This window comes from Solea senegalensis, linkage group LG20 (genome assembly GCF_019176455.1).
Source record: "Solea senegalensis isolate Sse05_10M linkage group LG20, IFAPA_SoseM_1, whole genome shotgun sequence".
Lineage (NCBI taxonomy): Eukaryota > Metazoa > Chordata > Actinopteri > Pleuronectiformes > Soleidae > Solea > Solea senegalensis.
The window spans coordinates 13,778,060-13,800,149 of NC_058039.1; the positions used below are offsets into that span (position 1 = coordinate 13,778,060).

Here is a 22,090-nt window from a genome sequence, read left to right on the forward strand (position 1 = left end):
CAAACCAACATCATTCGCACATGTTTTGGCCGCAGGTGTGAGGAATATTTTAATTTAGGTCACAGATGTGACATACTCAGACTTTAAATTACATACACACTGAACTTTATTTTGTCCACAAACAGTTTGTTGTTCAACGGCAGAAGAGTAAAGATTTAGCAAGGATTTTTGTTTGTTTGTGTCTGATGTTTACTCAGTTTACAGAATAATGACTTCTCAATGAACCTGAACAAACTAAACCATTCTAATGTTTTATTTCTTATTGTCTCTATAATTGCAGTTCTACAAAGAATTCTACACTTAACTGGAATATATTACAGTGTATTCCTTCTTTATATAACTGGTTATATCTTCATTAATTCTTTTATTCTTCTATCAAGGTGTATATTTTGTGTCTGTACGTACCTCAACCCTTGACCTGACTCAGGATTTGAACTGGCAACCTGCCCTCTTGTATTGTAGGAGTTGCTAATTACCTGAAACAAACAGGCAATCTAACTAGCTTAGCTAGCCTAGCTGAGGTAGTTAGGTTATTCACAACAAAAACAGAAAATATCTATACAAAAATAAATTAATAAATCTAAGCTAGCCTAGCTCATTCATCTCCTGCACCAAAAACATTATAACCTCGCTAGCTTGTTATTCATTCATTCATACATTCATCTTCTACACCAAAAAAATGAAAATGTATATACCAAGCTAGCCAAGTTAGCTACCTTGTTATCTATGCCAAAAACAGGAAATACATATTTATCTAAGCTAGTTAGCTTGCTATCTACACCAAAAACCGAAAATAGATATCTAAGCTAGCCTAGCTCGTTACTCACTCATTCATATTCCACCTCTTCTACACCAAAAACAGAAATATGTATCATAGGGCTGTGGGAATTCAGGGCTTGAGCAGAAGTTTAAGAGAATCTGCAAACATGGTCTATCATTTCTGCTTTATTATCTACACAGAACTGGAGTCCAAAAATGCTGTTTTTGAAAACTTAAATGTACAAAAACATTTATTGAAACTGTTTAATAAATTTAATGAAATTTAATGAAAACATTTAAAGAACGGGAAAAGGAAAAAGATCATGAAGGGAAAGTGTTCTGTTTCTGTGTGGATACGACCCACATAACCCCCATCAGAGTGCACAACCTGGAGAAACCTCACACGTCCACAGGGAGAACATGCACTTTCACCCCACACTTCACCACTGTGCTGCCCCTCTCCAGTCAACCGTCCTCTCACCGCTCACCTCAGCTTTTCCCCTGGGTCGTTCATACGTCGATGTCACCTGGTCATCAAGGTCTTGTCACAGTCAGGTGAGAGTCGTAAGCTTTGGAAGAACGGATGTGTGAATTGTTGTCAAACGACCTGTGGGGGGAAGTCAGGACGGCTTAATAATCAGCTGATAGATGACGTGTCCGGCCTTAAAGGTGACGATACTCACATGTGAATTCCTGGATTATTGTCTCTGCACTGTGACACTGTAACATGATGAGTGCCTCAAAGGAAGAGGCGGATACAGACTTCTGCTTTTAATCTGGACTGAAGACGTTCTTTTCATTGATAAAAAGATGTTTACTGATTTATACCAAACTTTCACTTTTTAAAGATAACAAACTAAATGAACCAAATGACAATACAAGTCCCAAAAAGAGCACATTTGTGCATATGGTGGCGACTAATTTACAGCCATATATGTTCATGTCAATTTCATTTTGAATAGGAAACAGAATCATTTCCCTGAGATGTTTGGTAAATTATATAAAACATTAAAAAACAAAAAAAACTGCAAATTTGCTTGGGGACCGAAAAATATCTCTGGAGATCCGTCCATGGGTCCCAACCCTGACTTTGGGCCTGAGTGAATTTATTCTTCAATAAGAATGTCAAAAAAAAATTATTTAAAATACTACTTACTACGAATACTTTTTTTCTTAAATGATTGGTTCTTTACAACTCTTTACACCAAAGGAACAACAAAAAGAACATAAATAAATTAATTTAAAGAAGCATTGGTATATAGTATAAGAGTGTATCACCCATATTTTTAGTTTATTTTTTAAACATTGTTGTTTATCTATTTCTGTTGGGTGAATCAATACTTTTTTAATGTTAAGCATTGAAATAAAACAGATTTCTGTTCTTACTCAGGCATAAAAACTTACACAGTATTTAACATATTATCTTTCTCCACACCACCAGGGTCTGAAGACACAGGTTGTAGAGTTGACTGAGGCAAACTGTTAATCTGTGAATTTTGGCTTTACTAATAAAGTTTTAAAATAGGGGTAAATAAATCCAGATATTTCTGCGAACAGATAAAACAACATTTTCTTGTCGGCTTTGGACTCAAATCATCGGAAATCCTGTCAAATCTACGCCCGCAGCGTCCGTGTGCTTATCTGCATCAGCTGATCGTGTCCATGGGGGACACAACACAAGGGACGAGACAGGAAATGACTCTTACGTGAGCGTATTTTTTTAAAGAAAATATTCCGATCACTATATTATGTGCAGCCTGCTCTCTCTGAATAATAAGGTAAACGTCAAATAAATAAAATCTTTTTGTGTTTATTTCTACCAACATGGAGTAAATGTCACGTCTCTGCTGCCTCTGCAGCATGAGATCAGACACAATAAAGAGTTTGCTTTTTACAGAATATACTATATAATCCGTCCTGTATATATGCATTAGGGTATTTTTATACATTTTGATCGACACTTTCAATTTTTGTTCTTTATTTTTCTCATAAAATAACCTCATATATCATTTTTCTTTTAAAAACTACGGTATCAACAAAAATGTGAATTCAAAAATCTTATTTTCCCAGATTTGTTTACTCAGCATGATTGAGCTTCGTCCCCCTGTCGCTCAAAATGAAGCAGACTCAGGTCTCAGATCTTTGTTTCCTCCCTGGTACTTTGACCAGTTCAGATCAGGAGACACGGAGCTCCAGATGTTTCCAGGCTCCATGAGCTCACTCTGCTGGTGGTTCAGTTGGACCAACGTCTTCTAGTTGCCGGGAACCAGCAGGATGAAACCGTCTCGGCTCTTCTTGAAGTCTGCGTTGGTCTGACCCAGTTTGGCTTCCACTGTGACCGTCTTGGGTTTCCCTCGCATGTGTAGCTGCAGGGCTGAACGACACACCTTCACAGGAAACTGGACTTTTCTTATACTGGAAAACAAGAGACAAAGATTGATTGATTTAGTGTTTTTGTGTGAAGTACTGACCTCTGATGTAAATGGTGCACACCACTAAAGTGTGTCCAGAAGCAGTAAAATGGTGTCTTTTCTTTTTCTCAAGTAAAAATCACTGAGCATCAGCTCATTTTTTATGAACACTGTCTGTTTCTTGCAGTGAAGCAATTTTTTACTGGTCCTTAATAATTTATTTGCTTAGTTGCACTGGTGTTTATGTAAATAGTGAGGTTGCAACCAAAAATAACTCTTGTGTATCATATATAAAGGTCTCTGTCGATGTGCAAAATTAGTCTTTGTCTCATTTCAAAATCAACCCATTTGTTCCTGATGAAAATCTCCCCAGAGAAATTTGAATTAACGATACAAGGAACACAAAAAAAACAACAACAATTCTGGCATCTCATTATTATAAGTGATGGGGTGGTGCCGCGTCCTCCACCCAGCCTCGCTGCTGACAGCAGGGATGAGGAGAAGAAGCTCGGTCAGTGCCTGGTCACTGCACAGTCAGCTGAAGATGATCCAGTGTGAAGTTTTTGCTTCCTCTCAGCCCTCAGGGATCCTACAGCCTCAGTCTGGCTAAGGAAAACCTCACTGCTCCACCAAACAGAGCTGGCTCTGCACGCGGCGTCTCTGCAGTGTTCACACAGAGCACCAACAGTATGTCACAGTCGGAGGCCTGGGAGACTCTGAGAGCACGGCAGATTTTCCTGCACGTGAGGTTATTTTTCTCTCATGAATAGATTCAGAGTGAGTTGTTGTTTTTCCATCAGTGGACGAACTGTGTTTGAACCCGAATTAAAGCAGAACTTTGCATGACTGGTCACTGTTTCTCCTTTTTCTCTATGGAGCTCCCCGTAGAATTTCGGGGTACATATTTTTACAACATCCATCCATCCATCGTCTACCACTTTATCCTCCCTCCTCCCTTACCCTCTCCTGGCCATGTGCATTTGTCTTTAACGGAGCTCGTAAACCCAAGTCATGGAGCCATGTCCATGCCGATCAATGTCTGTTTTGCATGCTTCTGTGTTTTTCAATTCTGGCCGATGTTTACTTGTGTGTGGCCCCTTGCTCGGTCAGACAGTCGTTTTTTTCTTCCACTAAGTGTCCTGATGTCCATCCATGAACCTTTTCTCTGTAGTCTTCAACATCCTTTGTCCCATGTAATCCCTAGCCCTCCTCTGTACCTGACCAAACTGTTGAACCTGAGCGGTCCTTGGAATATGCTCATTTCTAATCCTGTCCATCCAGGTGACTCCCAAGAAAATCTCAGCATCTTCAGCTCTGACACCTCCAGCTCCACCTCTTGTTTTTTTAGACAGTGCCACTGTCTCCGAGCCATTCATCATAGACCGTGGTGTAAACCTTCAACTGGTAAACCATGATGAAAATAACATCAGAGGCCTGACTGAACCTGGTGCGACCAAATCTGAACCCAACCTGAGACTTCATCATTTTACCTAGTAATGACCAAACTTGAAAATACAAAAATAAACCCCAAGTCCAACATAGTACCGCAACAGTACAATAAATAACTGTTTTCCTACAGAATCATCAAAGTTTGACCTCAGCAGTCACTAGAAACCTGCAGAAGAAAAGCTTGTCATTCACACCATTTGCTTTCCTGCTGCTAAAAGAATTTGCTCTCTAGAATTTGCCTTTAGACATTTCCAAAGCTGTGCTGCCGGTCATTTCACTGAAGGTCACTCCAACAGGTGCAGCCTTGTTGCTGCTACACGGAACCATTTGGCTCTTGGAACCCCGTTAAACCAGCTGTCCTGCCTCAGAAACCCAATGACCTCTGCAGGGGTTAGATTCGTTTGAGATACTGATCTCATCGCGCTGGTGAAACCCGACGCTGGCGCAGCATGTTGGGAAAAGCCCCCCCGGGCTGTGCCTGAGGAGAGTGGATGTTCTGCTGTCTGTGAAGGTCTGTGCTGCAGAAATGTGCAGTTTCCTGCTGCAGCGAGAGAAAAGATGAAACCTGCGAGACAGATTTGTCTTCAGCTTTCTGTTTAACAGATTTCACAGCCACAATCAAAACCCATTATTAACTCCATACTCTCACTCAGACAAACACTGGACAGCTGTTGAGCAGTGAAACTGATTGATTTCCCGCTAAAACGCTGGTCACTTGGCAGCTACAGTCGTGACAGTTGTTGCAACGTGGATCGATAACAACCAGCTGATATGAGGCCTTCAGTTCCATCAATTCAAGCAAGTTCAACACATTCTCCATGGTTACACTGTGTCCAAAAATGTCAGTTTAACGCCACAACTAATTCCATCACTGCATCTAGTGCACAAAAGTCAGGCACAGTAACCCAGACAGCATGTACACGTGGGCCCCATGAGGCTCATATTCAAGCTGACAATATACAGTAGGTCCAGAGTGGGTTTGTCCGTGGTTGCCATGGTGGCCCCACCTGTGTTACTGAAACCATATGGGACCTGCATAATTTGCCCACTTCAAGCCCATGCTCACTTAGCACCCACTTAGTACTCAGGTAGCCTAGAAAGGGAATTAAGAGGGCAAGCATGGGTGGGGCCACATTAGAAAACCACAGACAAATCCACTTGGGACCCATACTGTCAGCCCAAATATAACCCTTATGGGACACACAGGGACATGCTGGCTGGTAAGTGTTACCAACCGCCATAAAATAACCGCTAACCTCTAACATATATATGTTTGATAGCAATAACTACTAAAATGAACTATATCATTATTTCCTTATTTGAAGTCCCCCCAAACTGCTGTAAATTATTTGGACAGGAAGTAGCCTGTTTCGACAGGAAGTAGGTTTTTCATACTGCCGCAGCCTCGTGTTGCAATAAGATGCGACTTTGTTATTGACAAAGTAAGTGTTGGTGACCGTTAATACTAGACACCATGATCATTATTGGATGTAACTTTGATTTAAATGTCCTTATTTGTATCATATCTGCAATTGCTCATGAGCTTGATTTTTATTTATTTAAAGGCTTAACACGGGACAAGAGTTGGAAACTAGCAATACCTTTAATTTCTATATGTAAAGCATCAGTTTAAACAGTGTGTTTATAGCAGGCTGGAGTCGTGCTACGAGAGTTTGCATTGTCCCCCAATAAATTAACTACATAAATAAATAAAAATAGTAGCAACAATCTGAAGCAATTTGTCAGATATGAAACATAAAGTCTTGTTGTTTTCTAGTCATAGCAAGATTTATGCAAGTGTTGAATTAGTTGGTATTGATTAGTCACTGATGAAGTTATTTCTGAGAAACTGAGAGCAGAAAGTGCATCAAAATAATATAATACATAATAACAACAGATTTTCTCTCGCTTCTGTAAATAATAAAATATATAAACATGTATATATAAGTTATTTATTATGTTTCAACAGTAAATAAATAATTGACTCCGAGTTAAGTCGATTTTTTTGTTCTCGACTCTTGTGTTCTCTGAACACAGGCGTTTACATGAGAGCTCGCGTCACATGAAGTGTAGCGTTAAAACTCAAAATGGCCTCCACGGGCATAATAAAGGCGGCAGCACAAACTGCTTGTTTTGACATGTGTCTCTCTTTTCAGTTTTATACGTGTGATCGATGTGTGTGTGTGTGTGTGTGTGTGTGTGTGTGTGAGTGTGTGCGTGCGCACTGGGATTGTGTTCATAAACAAAGCCCACGGTCGACTGTCTGCAAACCAGTCCTCAACCCGCACTTGGATAATTCAGAGAGTGAAGCTGGAGACAGATCTGGGGCAGCAGCAGCTCCTGGAGGACCACACCACTCCTCCAACCACCTTCAACTGCTCCCCGTATCTTTTATTTGTCTGCCACCATCCTTCATCCCCTCTATGATTCCGGCTGCTGCTAATCTGACATGAAAACCTGCCTCAGGTGTCTCCATTATGGGGAATTACAGGCCGTTTTATTTTGCAGCCGAGCCGCAGAGGACGGACGTGTGTCGAGGCATCGCCGGGGATCTGAACGCTACACCGTGTTACTGATGCTGTTTGTGCTGCATTATGGGGAAATCAGATCAACACCAGAAGTCGCTCCCAGGGAATGATGTGTCATCTCAGATAAAAGAACTTTCTGCTAACAACAGCTTTGTTCCTCCTGGAGGACAAAAATCTTTCCACTCAATAAACTGAAAATAGAAAAGAAAAATGCTCTTGTGAAGGTTAATAACATAATCAGTGTAAGAGAAAACACAAGTTTGTTGTCAACGTAAAATTAAAAGTAAACAAAAAAGGCAAATATCAGTGTCAATAGGGTCAGACCTGGTCTGGTATGAGTCTGGAAAGTGTGTCGTCAGCTCCCATTTCCAAGAGGCGTCACCTACCAATCACAACAAAATTCTGATTGATCCGTCGACAACTGTGGACAGCAAGTTGCAGAACTTACAGTTAAATTTGAAAGAGGCAAAAAGCTGGAAGCCATCACATAATCAGCTGTGTCTTTTCGTCCGTCTGTCCACACTGCCCTTTCTGACAGCCCCACATCAAAACAACCCTGCAATTTTCCCCCAGCAATCATAATTAGTGGTTCCCTAGCTGCCTAGCAACCATCACTGGGGAAACAGCATCATCTCCCAACAGTGTGTGTGGGGGGGGGCAACGTGGGCGGAGACCACTCAGGGTCTTCAGGTGTGTGGCGTTATGGGTGAGGGAAGTGCAGGGTCTGCTTTTTCCATCACAGTGTTGATCACCTCTGATCCACTCTGATATAATTAACACCACCGTCATCAGGAAAACGTCTCCTCAAGAGATTCTGGGAAAAACTTAGTCATACTGTAAAAGCAGCAGGACGTAGAGAGGCTTTCTATAAACGGTGGAATAAGATGCAAAGCCGACGCTCACGGCTTGAATCATCGACATGTGTCACCAACCGTGACGTTGTTAAACAGCGGGGGAATCAATCATTTTCTTAACAGCAATTATTTTCAAGACTCCTGACACATTAATGAGAAAGTTTAACAGTGAATCAGTGACAGATGGAAGCAAACAGAGAGTCAAGCCTCTCCTCAAATCCATTATCAATGGGAAGAGATGTTTGTATCCACATGACAATTATGGGGGTGACTTCCGGCACGTCCTTCATGGTAACTGGACGACAATCACAGAGAATGAACCTGTTTCACCTCAGAAGAGATGATGTGCGGTCTTCTTCTATGCAATAAATATTATACCTTGTGAAAGTAATGCTGAAAGTATCAAACACAATTGGGATTTGAGTTCATTTTAACTAAGTGTGAACATAAGTAGTTAAATTGACTTTTATTTTGACACTAGCTATATTTACATGGACACCAGAAATCGGAAATAAAAGCCAATATGGTACACGTAAACGTGGCGTATTTCAGTTTTGTACAGTATTTCAGTTTTTGTACAGGTACGGATTTTTTTTCCACTCTTTGGGGTAAAATAGTACAGTCAGGGTGGAGCTAGTCTAGCTCCGGAAGTCTATTCTCATACAAAGCTTTGACGTCTTGTTGAGACAAACGGACACAAACCGAGCAGGACAAAAAAGAGCTACTGGACGTCCTCCATTGTCGCGTGTTGAGTTACGTTCAATGTCATCATTTCTTGCAACGTTGCACAGTCCACACCCTGCCTACAGTTCTCAGCCGAAACGCAAGCCTGACATTGGGCTTTACCATTCCAAACCAAACCAGACCGTACCATGATGGAAACACAGCATTAGTGTCCAACATCACCAAGCCTGGGTTTTTCTTTTAACATCAGGTGATTTTCAAACTGCAGTAAGTGGACAGAACTCGTTTATTGCTGCTTCGTCTTCGGTTCCGGCAGTTTCACCCACCATCGTTTCTCCTCCGGTAATAAGATTGGACAGCAGGAACATTCAGCCCACCTCGGAACAAGTCAGCTGTTTGTGTTTTGTTGTCTCCGGCAGCGCAGCCAAACATGTGCCCGACTGAAGATAAAAGCCGTTGTTTAAACGGTTAAATTGCTGTGTAGTGCTCGACACAAGTGTCACTCTGTGGCGGAGGAATCCATTTGTCGCACTCTGTGGTCAATTTACAGGCAGCACATGTGCGACGTTTTGAATCCACAAAGAGGCCTTTTGATGCCGCCGCAGTGCTCGAGGTCAGTAGCTGAATCGCTCGGCGTAATTCCACGAGGCTGTGTGTGATGCCGCTCGAGCGGATTGAACCAGCGAGCAAGTGCGAGGCACAGTGAGGATACAGTCTTTATAAAGAACTCCCGCTCTGCCAGAGGCGACGTCTTTGATGTGAACGTGTGGGCATGAGCTCATGAGAAAAATATGATGCGAGTGTTCACCGTCTTTCCCACCTGTGTCATCACACGGTTAAATTCTCCACTTCACCTCTGCTGCTCCCTCATCATATTTACATTCAAACTGTGTCAGAGGTCAGCATTTCACCTGCCTGCTTTAGCATAATAGCATAATATTTTTAATCATTATTTCGAGATTTGGGAAATTTTTCAACTTTTTCTGACATTTTGTGGATCAAACCACCCGATTAATTGAGAAAATCATCAGAAGTTTCATGGATTATGAAAGAATTTATTGGCAGCATATACAGTATGCCTCCAAAGGGAATAAATGCCTGTTATTTTTAAATTCTATTCACATGTTTGTCGTTACTTTAAACGTGTTATAGCTTCAAGTGGTGAGGGAAAAGTCTGATAAATCAGACACAGTGGTTACCAGAACACTTTAATACTGAGCTCACTTGTAATGAAGGTCACATGGTTTGTATCGTTGACTATTAGTGAAACCGTCTGTGTAATTTGCCAGTGGCTAAAACACCACAGTATTTTATGACCCACTTCCTCTTGTAATATTAATCCTGTCTGAATGGAGCTTTTGTCAAATGGACACATGAAGCATCTCAGCAGTTCAAGTAAACACGAAAGTCACATGCTCTTGTTACTGTCAAGTCAAATATACATATATGTATGTATATATATACGTATATCTATATATATATATCTGTACATATATATATATACATATATATATATATATATATATATATATATATAGAGAGAGAGAGAGATACACGTACATGTGTATTTACATCCTGTTTCTAATGCTAATGATAATTTAATTAGCAATGAACATTTGCCTGCCCTCTTCCTTTACCACCATCCTCCTCACTCTTTAGATTTAAGAGCTTTTTATTTATTTAGATCTCTGCTTGTGTGTGTGTGTGTGTCCTCGTTGAACCTCGACAAAAACAAACATTTTTCAATCAAGCTGCTACAGAAATCAGGAGTGAGTCATCCTCTTTTCTCTGTCTTTGATGGCTCACGTGGTGTGAGGGGAACGCGAGTATGACCCCAAGTTACTTTTGTCAAGATCGACGCCGAACAAAGAACGACTCTCTCTCTTTGCAGCACATTAAGGTGACACTTTATTTTGATAGTCCACTCCTGACACACATTTACAGTTCTGTTGATTGTAAACTGTAGTGTGGTTGACTGTCAACAACTAATCTATGGTTTGATGTTTACTTGATGATCCTGTTAACTTTCAACTGACAAACTAATCAGAAGTAGATCAACAAATAAGATGCCGACACAATCCAACAATGACAAAATACTATTTATAGTCAACAAGCACTTTTGTATAGGGTTAGGGATTCTTTGGCACCCTTCCCTTGGGCTACTATGGTACGGTACAGTCTAGCTCCGCCCATGACAGTCAGCTGATTGGGCAACAGGACAGCTTTTGAGACGCACAGCTACAAACCGAGCAAAAAAGAGCTGTTGGACGTCCTCCATTGTTGTCTGTTGACACACTGGTATGATGTCGGGCACATTACACAGTTTGATCGTGAGCCGAAACACAACCCATTTAGTCGTAGTTCACAGTTCAGTGACTGTGTCGGGAAGTACCGAACGATTCTGTGAACAAATCTTTTCAATTAACTGATTCTAATGATTCGGTTACAACAACCGCTTTACAAGTCACTAGTTTGTGTGCTTGTGTCGCGTATAAAATGTCACGTCACAGCAGCTTCATGCAGCCGTGGTATGACTCCGCCCACGTTGAGGAGGTACTATAGTACTGGAAAACCATACCAAAACGAGTAGAGTCGAACTGTATAGTGGAAAAGAACCATTTGATTAAGACAGAAAATCAACAGATAGATTCAGGCTGGACTCTGTGGTTTAATGGGGAAAAACCAGTGAACCACACGACCGAGCTGGCTTTTACAGACAAGTAAATAGGTCAGGTCTTTATATACATCCACCCCAGGTTAAAAGCTGTTGCCATAGTAACAATCCATATGATGAAAAGTGCACAGGCTCTGGTTCCGTGCCATGCATCGAAACCAAAGCAACAGCCACATCAAAGCAAAAAAAAAAAAAAAAACACTGACATAAATGGAGAGTGAGAGGGTAAATTGAGCGGGAGGTCGAGCAGCCTCTGCTGTCCTGTCACTGCAGCCAGCAGGACTGTCAGAGACATGAACACATTGAGGACAGACACAGAGGGAGGGAAATAAGAAGGGAGGCAGCAGAGAAACGGAGGAGGCTATTTCAGGCTCAGGATGACGCCTTTCACGACCTAAAAAAAGTGAATTTAGAACAGAGACGGACGATTTTCGCCGCAGCCGACAACAACCTGACAAACTGTTGATGTCCGTCAAGGTCGAGCAACTAAGTCAACAAGTTCTTTTCACATCAGTAGCTGTGGTTATACGTGTGTGCTCTTGTGTTTGTTACCCAACCCCATAGGACCTTTTTCCTGGCATAAACACAGACCTTGTCAGGACCAGTATTTCTAGTGGAGACCAAAAACCTGGTCCTGATGAGGCCGAACCTACTCGAGGAACAGATTAAGTTTAGGACTAAGATTTGAATTGTGGTTAGGTTAAGGGTTAGGGTTAGGCCCTTAGTTATGATAGTTAAGGTTAGGGTAAGGTACTATGTCATGCATTATGGCTAAGATGTGTCCCCTCTAAGATATAAAAACAAGTGTTTGTGTGTGTGTGTGGTCACTTCCCTTTGGGAGTTCATTAAAGCCACATCACAAGACCACACTAACATATGCTTTGAGGTTAATGAAATCATGTTGTTTTTTCTGAGGGTGACCCAGATGATTTCTATTAATGCAGGTTTTATAAAGAAGTAGAGGAACTGCTGAGGAAGAAGAAGAAGAGAGGAAACACGGGGGGAAAAAGATGTGATTGTGTGTCTCTAAAAAGACAGAGCCGGAACCAGAGGGGGGTTAATCTGTATTGCTTTAACTTTATATATCTAGTATAAATAATGAGTGCAGCAAATGATTAGCTACTGAGACAGATGGAAATCAGATTGATGATTTCAATGGGAAAACTATTTTTGAATTCATTTCCTCTCCTCTACAGTTATGTTCTTTTTTAAGTACACCAACTGACTTATTTTATGAATATAATGCATTCACTAATATATCTTACTTAGCTTGATTTATTGAGAATTTTATATTATATACACGTGTCTGACCCTCAATGTGGACATAGGTTAAAATGTCCACTCCATCTGTAAATATATATGTATATTAGAGGTTATATTCTAATTGTAATTAGCTACAGAATTGTCTACACTGGGACATGTGTAATTATATGTACATAAATGTATAAGTACACACATATAGCTTAATAAAATTATTTTAAAGTGATTATACACTCACACAAACAATTTCAATGTTTGCCAACAAAGCCTTCTAAATGTGACACACTGGACCTTTAAATGTTTTACAGGAGAAGAAATATATTTCACTTTGTTCAACAAACTAAAAGCTGCACATTTTTTGATCTTGCAGCACAGCTTATATAAAGAATCTATATTTAAAAACAGACTCATAGCATCACCATATTGCCTTTTAAGTAAAGAATCCTCCTCAATCTTTAAGGTTGAAGCAGATCTTACCCTAAATCCTGCCTATGCTCCCCCAGCTGTCCCAGCAGATGGTCCATGAGGCCGCCACCCCCTTCCCAAACACACACACACACACACACTTCATTCATGGTAACAGATCAGACTCACGTCTTATCCACATGAAAACAAATGTGTCCCTATACGATCTTTTTTATTTTTCGTTTTTAAAACAGTATTCCACTAAATGCTGTGGTACATATGCCAGGCCTGTATGTGGCGCTGTAACACTACCATAAAAACACACCAAACACAAGAAGAAAACGGCAACAAAACTGGTGAATCCCTAAGTTGCATAATTTGGTTGTTTTCACAAAAACAGGGTGGCCTGGGAAGGAACCATTTCCAAAAAAATAGTGTTTTTGGGCTCCCGGAAAGCTGCTTCCATGTGAATAAAAACTTTTTCAGATTCTTCTAAACTCGTTCCCATGTGTACAGGCCCTACAGGCACATGAGGATGTACAGGAACAAGCGACAGACGAAGATAGAGGAGAGACGTGTTTCTGTCTTTGAAGTCCAATTTTACCCTGTGCTGCCTTCACTGACCCAGTTTTTGTACAACGGACAAACTGTGCCACTGCCACCAAACACCTTCTCATCTGTAAAAACTCCCACGTCAGCTCTCTCAGGTTTGAATTAGAGTGATTACATTTAAACAACAACAACACGAGCCACAGTCTGACTTCACTCTGCGAACATCACAAACTAAAATGACGCCCGTGTGACTCGCCCGTGTGACTTGCCCGTGATCTGACTTCCTGACAGAAGGAAGCACAAGAGGAGTGCGTGTTTGAGTCTTCCTCCTCCTCCTCCTCCTCGCACACTTTCACAGCTCAACCCTGACATTGTCTCATGAGTCTGCTTTTAATGAGTAGCTCTGTAGAGGTCGCAACCCCCGCCCCCCACAACCCTCCGCCCTCCATTCACCGCAGATGGCGGCACAAAGACAGGCGGAGAGCGGAAGCTCGCTCCTGATGGTCGTCTCTCCTTCTCTGACGCCCGACAAACACCGGCCAGAGCCGCACAGCTGCCGCTGCTGCTGCAGGCTCTCACACACACACTCTCACACAGCATTCTTACTGAGGACACTCATAGACCTAGCCTTATCTTTAACCTAAATACAATTCTAACCCTAAAACCAGGTCTGAACCCCAAAAAAGCCCTTTAAAGTTGTGGGAAGCAGACAAAATGTCCTTATTTTCCAAAATGTTCTCACTTCCTATGGTTTATACGGTCTTTGGTCCTCACAAAGACACACATACAGGAACACACACCAGCATTCTTACTTAACCCTTAACATAAATCCAATTATAACCCCGACCCTAAAATCAGGCGTTGATCCTAAAAAAAACAAAAACATTTAAAGTTACATACAAGAACACACACACAGTCTGGTTTCCATGACTTTAGAGACTTTAGACATTACAGTCATTTCCTGGAGACATAACCTTAACCATAACTAGCACTGGCCTAAGCTTAACCTTAACTCTACCCCATCCTAACATGTCTTCACCTTAAAATGCATTATTTTTTTATTATGGGTACATTTTTATCACCATAATGTGAGTGTCCCCACAAAATACGTAATACCTGGAACCCACATTCTCAGATTTCTATCCATTTTAAGACTCTGCATTGACACTGCATAACCATAATAGGTCCTTGCCTTAACCATGACTAGTTAATGCCTAACTCTAACCTTAACTTCACCAAAATTCAAATCTTAGTCCTAAACTTCCTCAGAAATGTGGTTCTATTTTATTGTGCTTTTAAAATGCATTGTTTTACCAAACTCTAGTTTTTATTACTTTATGGTTCATGCTTTTATATATCTTATGTTAAGTGATTTTAGACTTTTATTGCTATTATTATTATCAAGTAAGGAGGAATTGGAAATGGAATTCCATTCCCCCGCAATAAAGTCACTTAAATTGTGGTTGAAATCAGGGCAAAAATGTCTACATTGACCTATGTTTTTTGAGTTTATTTTCATTTACAAATGTTTTAGCTACTACTTATATAGCTTATTTAATGTTCAGTCATATTTATTGTTGCCTCTAAACTTTATAGGTTGTCACTGAACCGTATAGTGTTTCTAAATTCATGCCTACCTGCAGATAAAACAGATGCAAACGTGAAAGTATTATTATTACTACTAACACAAACTCCTCAACTTCTCTATAATGACAAATGGTTTATTTCATTATGACATGATCTGTGTGTTTTGTATCATGTAAGTGAAAAGACCCTAAAATTGATCAACATTAATTGTTCTTTTATACTGTTTTATTCTTATAGTTCTGTCTATTTTGGATTTAATTTCTTATTTTATTTACTTTGTATTGATTGAGTCTGATTGATAAAGTAAATATATCTATCTAATTATCAAAACATAAAAATGCCCAGCTTTGTTGTTTTTTGGCTGAAACACAATGAAAATCCGCAAAATGAACTCTGATGCAAGTTTGTTTACTTTTTTTTTTCCCTCTCTCTCTCTCTCTGCGTCACTACGTGTGACTCTTAGAGGATTTAAAGGACTAATACTTAGTGCTGTGTCTCAGTGGGCTGGACTTACGACAACTTGCCCACACTCATCGATTATCACCACAACCAAAACAGTCTGCTCTGTGTGAAAACTTGCAGGTTGCCCCATTCAAATCCAGTGACTAAAAGTGGGCGGAAGTGAATCAGATTCATAAACAGCGGCGACACAACAGGTTCAGAGTGATAAATGCGCTAAATGTCAGCGTGACTGATTCATTTCACGGCAGTTATTCAGAGCAAAGGCGCAGACGGCGACAACTATGACAGTGATAAATGCCAGGAATATGATTTGTGCAATTGTTATGCTGCATTAATAGACCTGCCTTTCTCCAAAGGCCTCTGACCAGCAACAATGAGTCTAATGCTGTGTTGTTTATTCATGTGGCACAAAGACCCACAGGGCTGCTGCGTATTTTCTTACCAGACAATCATTTCATCACCTGATGTCACCAATTAACTCCTGTTATTCTTTTCTAATCAGTGAAATCAGCTACTGGAGAGTTTGATTCTCAATCAAATATGCATAATAATTATTTTATTACAACGAAATTCAATCATCAGTGCAAGCAGGGGGTTAACCAAAAGTGGTCAACCTGACACACCAGTTAAAATACCCATAATTACACCACAGATAAAAAAAAAAGGTTACAGCCGTTTTGATTGCACTCGTAATTCACGTCTCTTTTTCAAGTCATCACAGCTATAACTGTGGTAAAGACTGTGACATTTTAGCGTTGGTGTTACATTCCGTATTAGCATTTAATGTCAGTCCTTAGTACCAAAGCTACCACTTTCAAACTGTGACTTTTGTGAGTATATAGCAGGTTCAATAGCTAGGCTAGCTAATCTAGCTACGATGTGTGTTTGTATAAAGCACTGACAAACACTGACAAACACTGAGAGCTAACCTTCACCTAGAACCCACTAAAATCACTGTTCGTGCTAACATGCCTGCCACCGGGGACACAGGGAAAAACTGATTATAGCCACATAACAAAAGTGTCACCTTAAAAACTGCTGCCTTAATCAAGTAAGTTAAAAATGTATTCTTTTTGTCTTTATTGTTTGAAATCCTTGAAAATCAAATTCTCCAAAGTGTCTCAAACCGACCAAATGAGGCAGCAGTAGACCAGCAGCTCATGTGTCCATGTGAGCTAAAAACACACAGATTATCTCTGTGGACTTTGGTGCAGGAGAGTGAGCAGTTTCCAGACATCAGTTTCCGTTTTGGAAACATAAAGATGTGTAAAAAGATAAATTCCTCATCACCAGGTTAAGATTAAGCAGAAAGAGAATATGTTGATAGTATTATTGTCTGTTTTAGTGAGAAACACCGGTGTTATAAAGTAGTAGTAACTGTTGGTACTGACCGTGTAAAATAGTCGACCAGCATTCCCACCAGTTCGCCCACTCGGTCCTGGTTGGGGCACAGCTCCCCTCGCTGCAGACAAAAAAGGACATCATCCTGTGTAGACGTGTGTAGCGCCACCATCTGGTCGACCCCACTGGTCACGCTCAGTCCTGTGAACTGAGGTGAGAAACATGTGAGTGTGTGATTCAGATTCATAAAGTGTCTTATCAAAAGGCTACACAAAAAAAACATGTTTCATATTGTGATATTGATTTTTGAGTTCACTGTTCTTGTTCTGCTTGACTGAGCAGTGATGAAAACACTGACACATCAATAAAAAAGGAAAATAAAAGACTACGACGATATAAAAACTGGCTTTTTATATGTCATAACGTTGTAAGTTTTCTACAGTTCTGAGGACAAGCTTTCTATAAAAGGAACCACTTTGTAAAGATGGCAAACTATCGTGATCCAAAACATAATATAAATCATGACTAATATAATTTTGAATTAGTAAATTCATTATTTCTAAGAGATGTTGAATAGAAATAATAAAACTTGATTTTATGCATGTCATTTCAAACATTTGCACATAAATCTTAACTAATTAGGTTGAGAAAATCCTGTAAATTTGTTTGGGGACACAAAAAACTCCCGCCCCAGTCCACTCCGTTGTATAATAAGACAACATATAATGCAAAGGAGCTGCATGTAGGCTAAGAGATACTCAGTGGTACATACTTACAGCAGTGCCAGAAATTAATTTGTTTAAAAATGTCAGGGATTATCACATCAATGTATAATACTGGTGAATTTAATACAGTAGAGCACTGTATCTCCTGGATATAATAAAAACAATAATAATGCATGAATGAAGGCAGCGGATTATATCTGCTCTCGGTATGTAGGGTGAGAGAAATTATGCACGTGAGGTGCATTGAGGGGAAAGCCATGAGGTGTGACCCAGTTGGAATTACGTATGGATTTAATGCGGCTGAGAAAACGTGAACGCGAGAAAGGTGAGGGAGTGCGAGCGAAATAGGAGAAACACAAAGGGAAGAGTGGCAGAGATTTTTAGAAAGAGAAAGGGAGTTATCAGAGTTATCTAAGCCTCTTTAAGCCCCGAGTCCACACAGGTTAATCCAGCAGGGACGAAAGTGTGCAGGATGTTCCAGCTCGGTCAAGGCCAGAGTCTCGTTCAACCTGTCCCTTTAGTGGACAGAGAAATGATAAAATATCAAAACACAGTGTTTCTATATTAATTTCTAAGTGAAAAAAGTAATGAGAATCCTTAATCCACAAGTTAAAATATACATATGACTATCCTTTGAAATCACATTTATCCAAGTGACTTAAACTAACAAAACGAGGCAACAGTAAACTAGCAGCTCCAGTGTTCCAGTGAGCTAAAAACACAGATTTTCTCTATGGGCTTTGGTGTGGGAGAGTGAGCAATTTCAAAACCGGTTGGTGGGATAAGATGTTACGTTTATCGTATTGTTGTGCTTGTCAAGTTCCACTTTAAAGACAAAAAAAAAAATCCAGTGGATTTAAGAAAATCGGTTCTGAAACAGTGAGGTGTTAAGTCATGATAAACCAGCAGATGACCGTTAGATCTAAAGAATCTGGTGACAGTGTGAGTGGACAGGGCGTCTTTACTTCCCTGCTCTCCGTTTCTGACCTGAATAAGACTCATATAAGGCTCAGTCTGAGCGGCAGAGCTTAATGGCAGCAGCTATCTTTAGTCGCTCAGCTGCTGCATACTGATGGTTTTTAACCCTCTGGCGCGTTTTTGAGCCATTTCTTTCTCTCTTTCTCTCTCGCTCGCTCTACGCCTCGCTGGCGTCCAGCTGTGCTGACTCATTTCATTAAGTAGGTGTTGCTGGCTTTTCTTTCTGCACTAATGCAACATTTCAACCTTTTAACATGTCAGTCTTAGAATATCTTCCCTCCAACATCCAATGCACTTCAAGCCACAGCGAGGGACAATTTCATGAATGGAGCGACACATAAAAGCAAAGACAAATGACATGAAATGAGAGAAAAATCATCATTTAGATACATAACTAAAAGGAAAAGAGACATTCAATGTCCCTTAAACATCATATATTTATATTAAAGCGGAACTTTGCAGGATTGTTACCCTAATTTAACAGCTTCAGAATCATTGTGATGGTTAAATGTCTTGTTGTTCGCCCCCTCCTGACCAGCCTAGAAGTTCACTAGCTCTCCAGGTCATTTTGAGTTTGAGGCCCCTGTAATACACCTCATGAGGTCAACACAAAAACACAAGAAAGAAAATGACCTGTGACCCTCAAGCGTGGGATAATGAATGGATGGTTTTATTTTGCTGTATTTATAAGGCCACCTTGAGTTCCGTGAAAAGTATTTTTTTGTATAGTGGATCATCAGCTAATGAGAACCTTGATTGGCTGTATCCACCATCTTATAGCACAACAGGCACAGAGCATATATGTGTTTACAGCTCTCTCTCTCTCTGGACACAGTTTTGCTAAAGTGACAATAAATATCAACAGTAAATTTGCCACAGCTTTTATTATAAACTGCTGGACTCACTAAACGGTCAAGATAATTCCAGCTTCTCCTGAACTTCTCTCATTAAGTCCCTGCTGTCCTGTTTCAATCAAGTGAAGAAAAAAATCGGGATGAAAAAGCTATTTGAAATGACCTAAAAGGATCAGATTAAATAAAAGTGTCATCTACCATCTTCACTTTTAGTCTCCTTTAGTCCCCCGTGAGAACCCTGATCCAGTTTCTTAGATTAGACCATAAGAAAATGAGCCAGTTTGGCCCCAGATGGCAGAAAACCTTCGGACTAGTTAACACAACACTGCAGCCTCACGTATACATGTACGCACCACAACGTCATTGTAAGTTTCCTCTGTTACTGATAAACGGCAGAGACTCATGTTAGAGATGGTGGATGGTGAGAGTGTGTGCAAACAAAGTAAATGGACAAACGAGAAATAAAGGACATCTGGGATGAAGTACAGCACACGTCTGACCCACATCAGCAGCAGCTGTTAGGAAGTGGAGCTGCTATTCTGAAGTTTTCAGTTTCCCGTTCACGACGTGTCGTCAAAGTAGTTTAAAGGTAATTTTTGGTGAAAGGGGAAGTCACACATCTCTGCTTTTGTTTTATTTCAATTGGTCTTATTTATATTATATATTATATCATTATTATATCTTATATCATTGGAGGTATCCTTTAAAGGTACAGTGTGTAAAACTCAGCATCATTTACTATTGCAGCTAAATATCCCTCGTCTCTCCTTTCACTCCTTTAACATTTTATACACTGGGCCTCTAAGAGCCATAATAACTATAACAACATTTGATCTTTTTTTAATATTTCTTCATTTTATTAAACATCATCATTTAAATACCCTACACTAACTAAAACTACATGGTAATTTAGTGAATCCTGTTGACAAAAATCCATGGATGTGATTTAGAAATGTTGAATTTGGTTTAGAAATGTTGGAATAACTTTGTATATTGATGAACCAGGGTATTACTTAAGCTGAATTTAAGAATGTATACCATAGAATGTCTTATATTTGGACACTATTCTGTGATAGTGAATTTTACATTTAAAACATACTTATGCACACCCGTAGTGAACACAAAATCCATTGTTTTAGTTTCTTACTGGTAATTAAAGCTTATAAAGACAAAGTTAGACATTTATTTTCTTAACATTAGAATATTTTTCTTGTCTAAAACTTGCTTCCCAAGATTATTTTTCTCTTAGGGCACAAAATAAAGGCAGTGCAGAGTGAATATAATCACTGTTGAGTCCCCACAAGCATAGCAAATCAGTTTGTGTGTTACATTTCTTTGTGTGTTCTCCCACTCGAGTACTCACTGCGTCTAAAGGAAGCTTCTTCAAAACCTTGTACTGTTTCTTCGGCTCTAATTTGTAGACGTACTTGTCAGTGACGAGCACACCGCGATCTGTGTTCCGGTTGAATCTGTTCACCTGAGAGAGCAGAGAAAAGGAAAATAATATAAGGATAACTGTATGTGTTCTGTTTTCTGTTTTCATTTAAAGAGCCCGTGTTCGCTGCTTGTGGAAACATCTGGGTTCAAATTCCGCATGGAGCCGCAAACACACATGAACAACAGAGGCGAGACAAGCGCTCTGGTGTTTCTGTCACTGTTGGCTCTTTTATTCCCGTTATCAAAGCCCACATTTCTTTAGATGTTTTAAATCTAAAGCTTCGCCTAGAATGTAGAGGGAGTCTCACGCTGCAAAATCCCTGATAGAGAGAATATGGCCATTATTATCTCCAGGGAGATTATAAGAGAAGGTTCATCAGGAGGTGAAGTAATCCTTAAAAGGGCTTCAGCTGCAGTCGATGGAAACCAGGATGAATCTTAAAGGTTAAGATAAGTTTAGAGATTAATTCATACTTAAATTCATAGTTTCTTTCATGATTAATCCTTTGATCTTTTTTCTTTTTCTTATTACTCTCTGAGAGGGTTATATTCACTGCTGGTACATGAAATCTTGAAAGACGAGCTTGTACAAGTGCGAAGGGATAGACCGGGGCAAAAAAAAAACAGCAAGTGAGAAAAACATCCCAACAATAGGGAAGAAACTCCTTGTGGCTACAGAGCAGATATTTTCTGTGTCATTGTTCTTTTCCCATGTGCTGTACCTTCCTGCAGAAGCTGGAGAAGAGGACCTGACCGTACTCGTCCCTGTTCCTCAGCTCCTTGGACGCTCGGATGAAGCTGGAGCTGGTCTGAGGGCAGTCTCGCACCTGCGGACATGAAAGACACACATTATCGCATGACAGTTCAGACGGTGTGGGAGGGCGAATCGTCATTGGTCGTAAAACTCTCCGTGACCTCCCTCAGACTCTTTTTTTATCGCTGTAACTCCCTACGTGGAAGATCAAAGCTTGGGGCCTGGAGCTGCTGTTATCAGACACGGTGTTTGACACGAGGGAGCAGAGTGGATGATACTGGAGCTAAACTGCCTGATGAGAAATACAGTCACGGTCGGCTAAGAAGGAAATTTAAAACCGTGTCATGATAATAACGTCTTAAATCTTCTCTGGCAG

The 22,090-nt window shown here is 40.2% G+C and overlaps 1 protein-coding gene across 1 annotated transcript in view; it reads right to left on the bottom strand.

The window, feature by feature from the left end:
- Positions 1-2,757: 2,757 nt before the first annotated feature.
- The window catches only part of myo1g (myosin IG), a 39,361-nt gene continuing 20,028 nt past the window's right edge, over positions 2,758-22,090 (bottom strand). Inside the window, exons 19-22 of the mRNA XM_044052327.1 lie at positions 21,683-21,787; positions 20,887-21,000; positions 17,017-17,174; positions 2,758-3,174 (exon numbers count right to left, since the gene is read on the bottom strand). Of these exons, the coding sequence (XP_043908262.1) occupies positions 3,012-3,174; positions 17,017-17,174; positions 20,887-21,000; positions 21,683-21,787 (540 nt within the window). The 3' untranslated portion in view covers positions 2,758-3,011. The remainder of the gene's footprint in view (positions 3,175-17,016; positions 17,175-20,886; positions 21,001-21,682; positions 21,788-22,090) is intronic.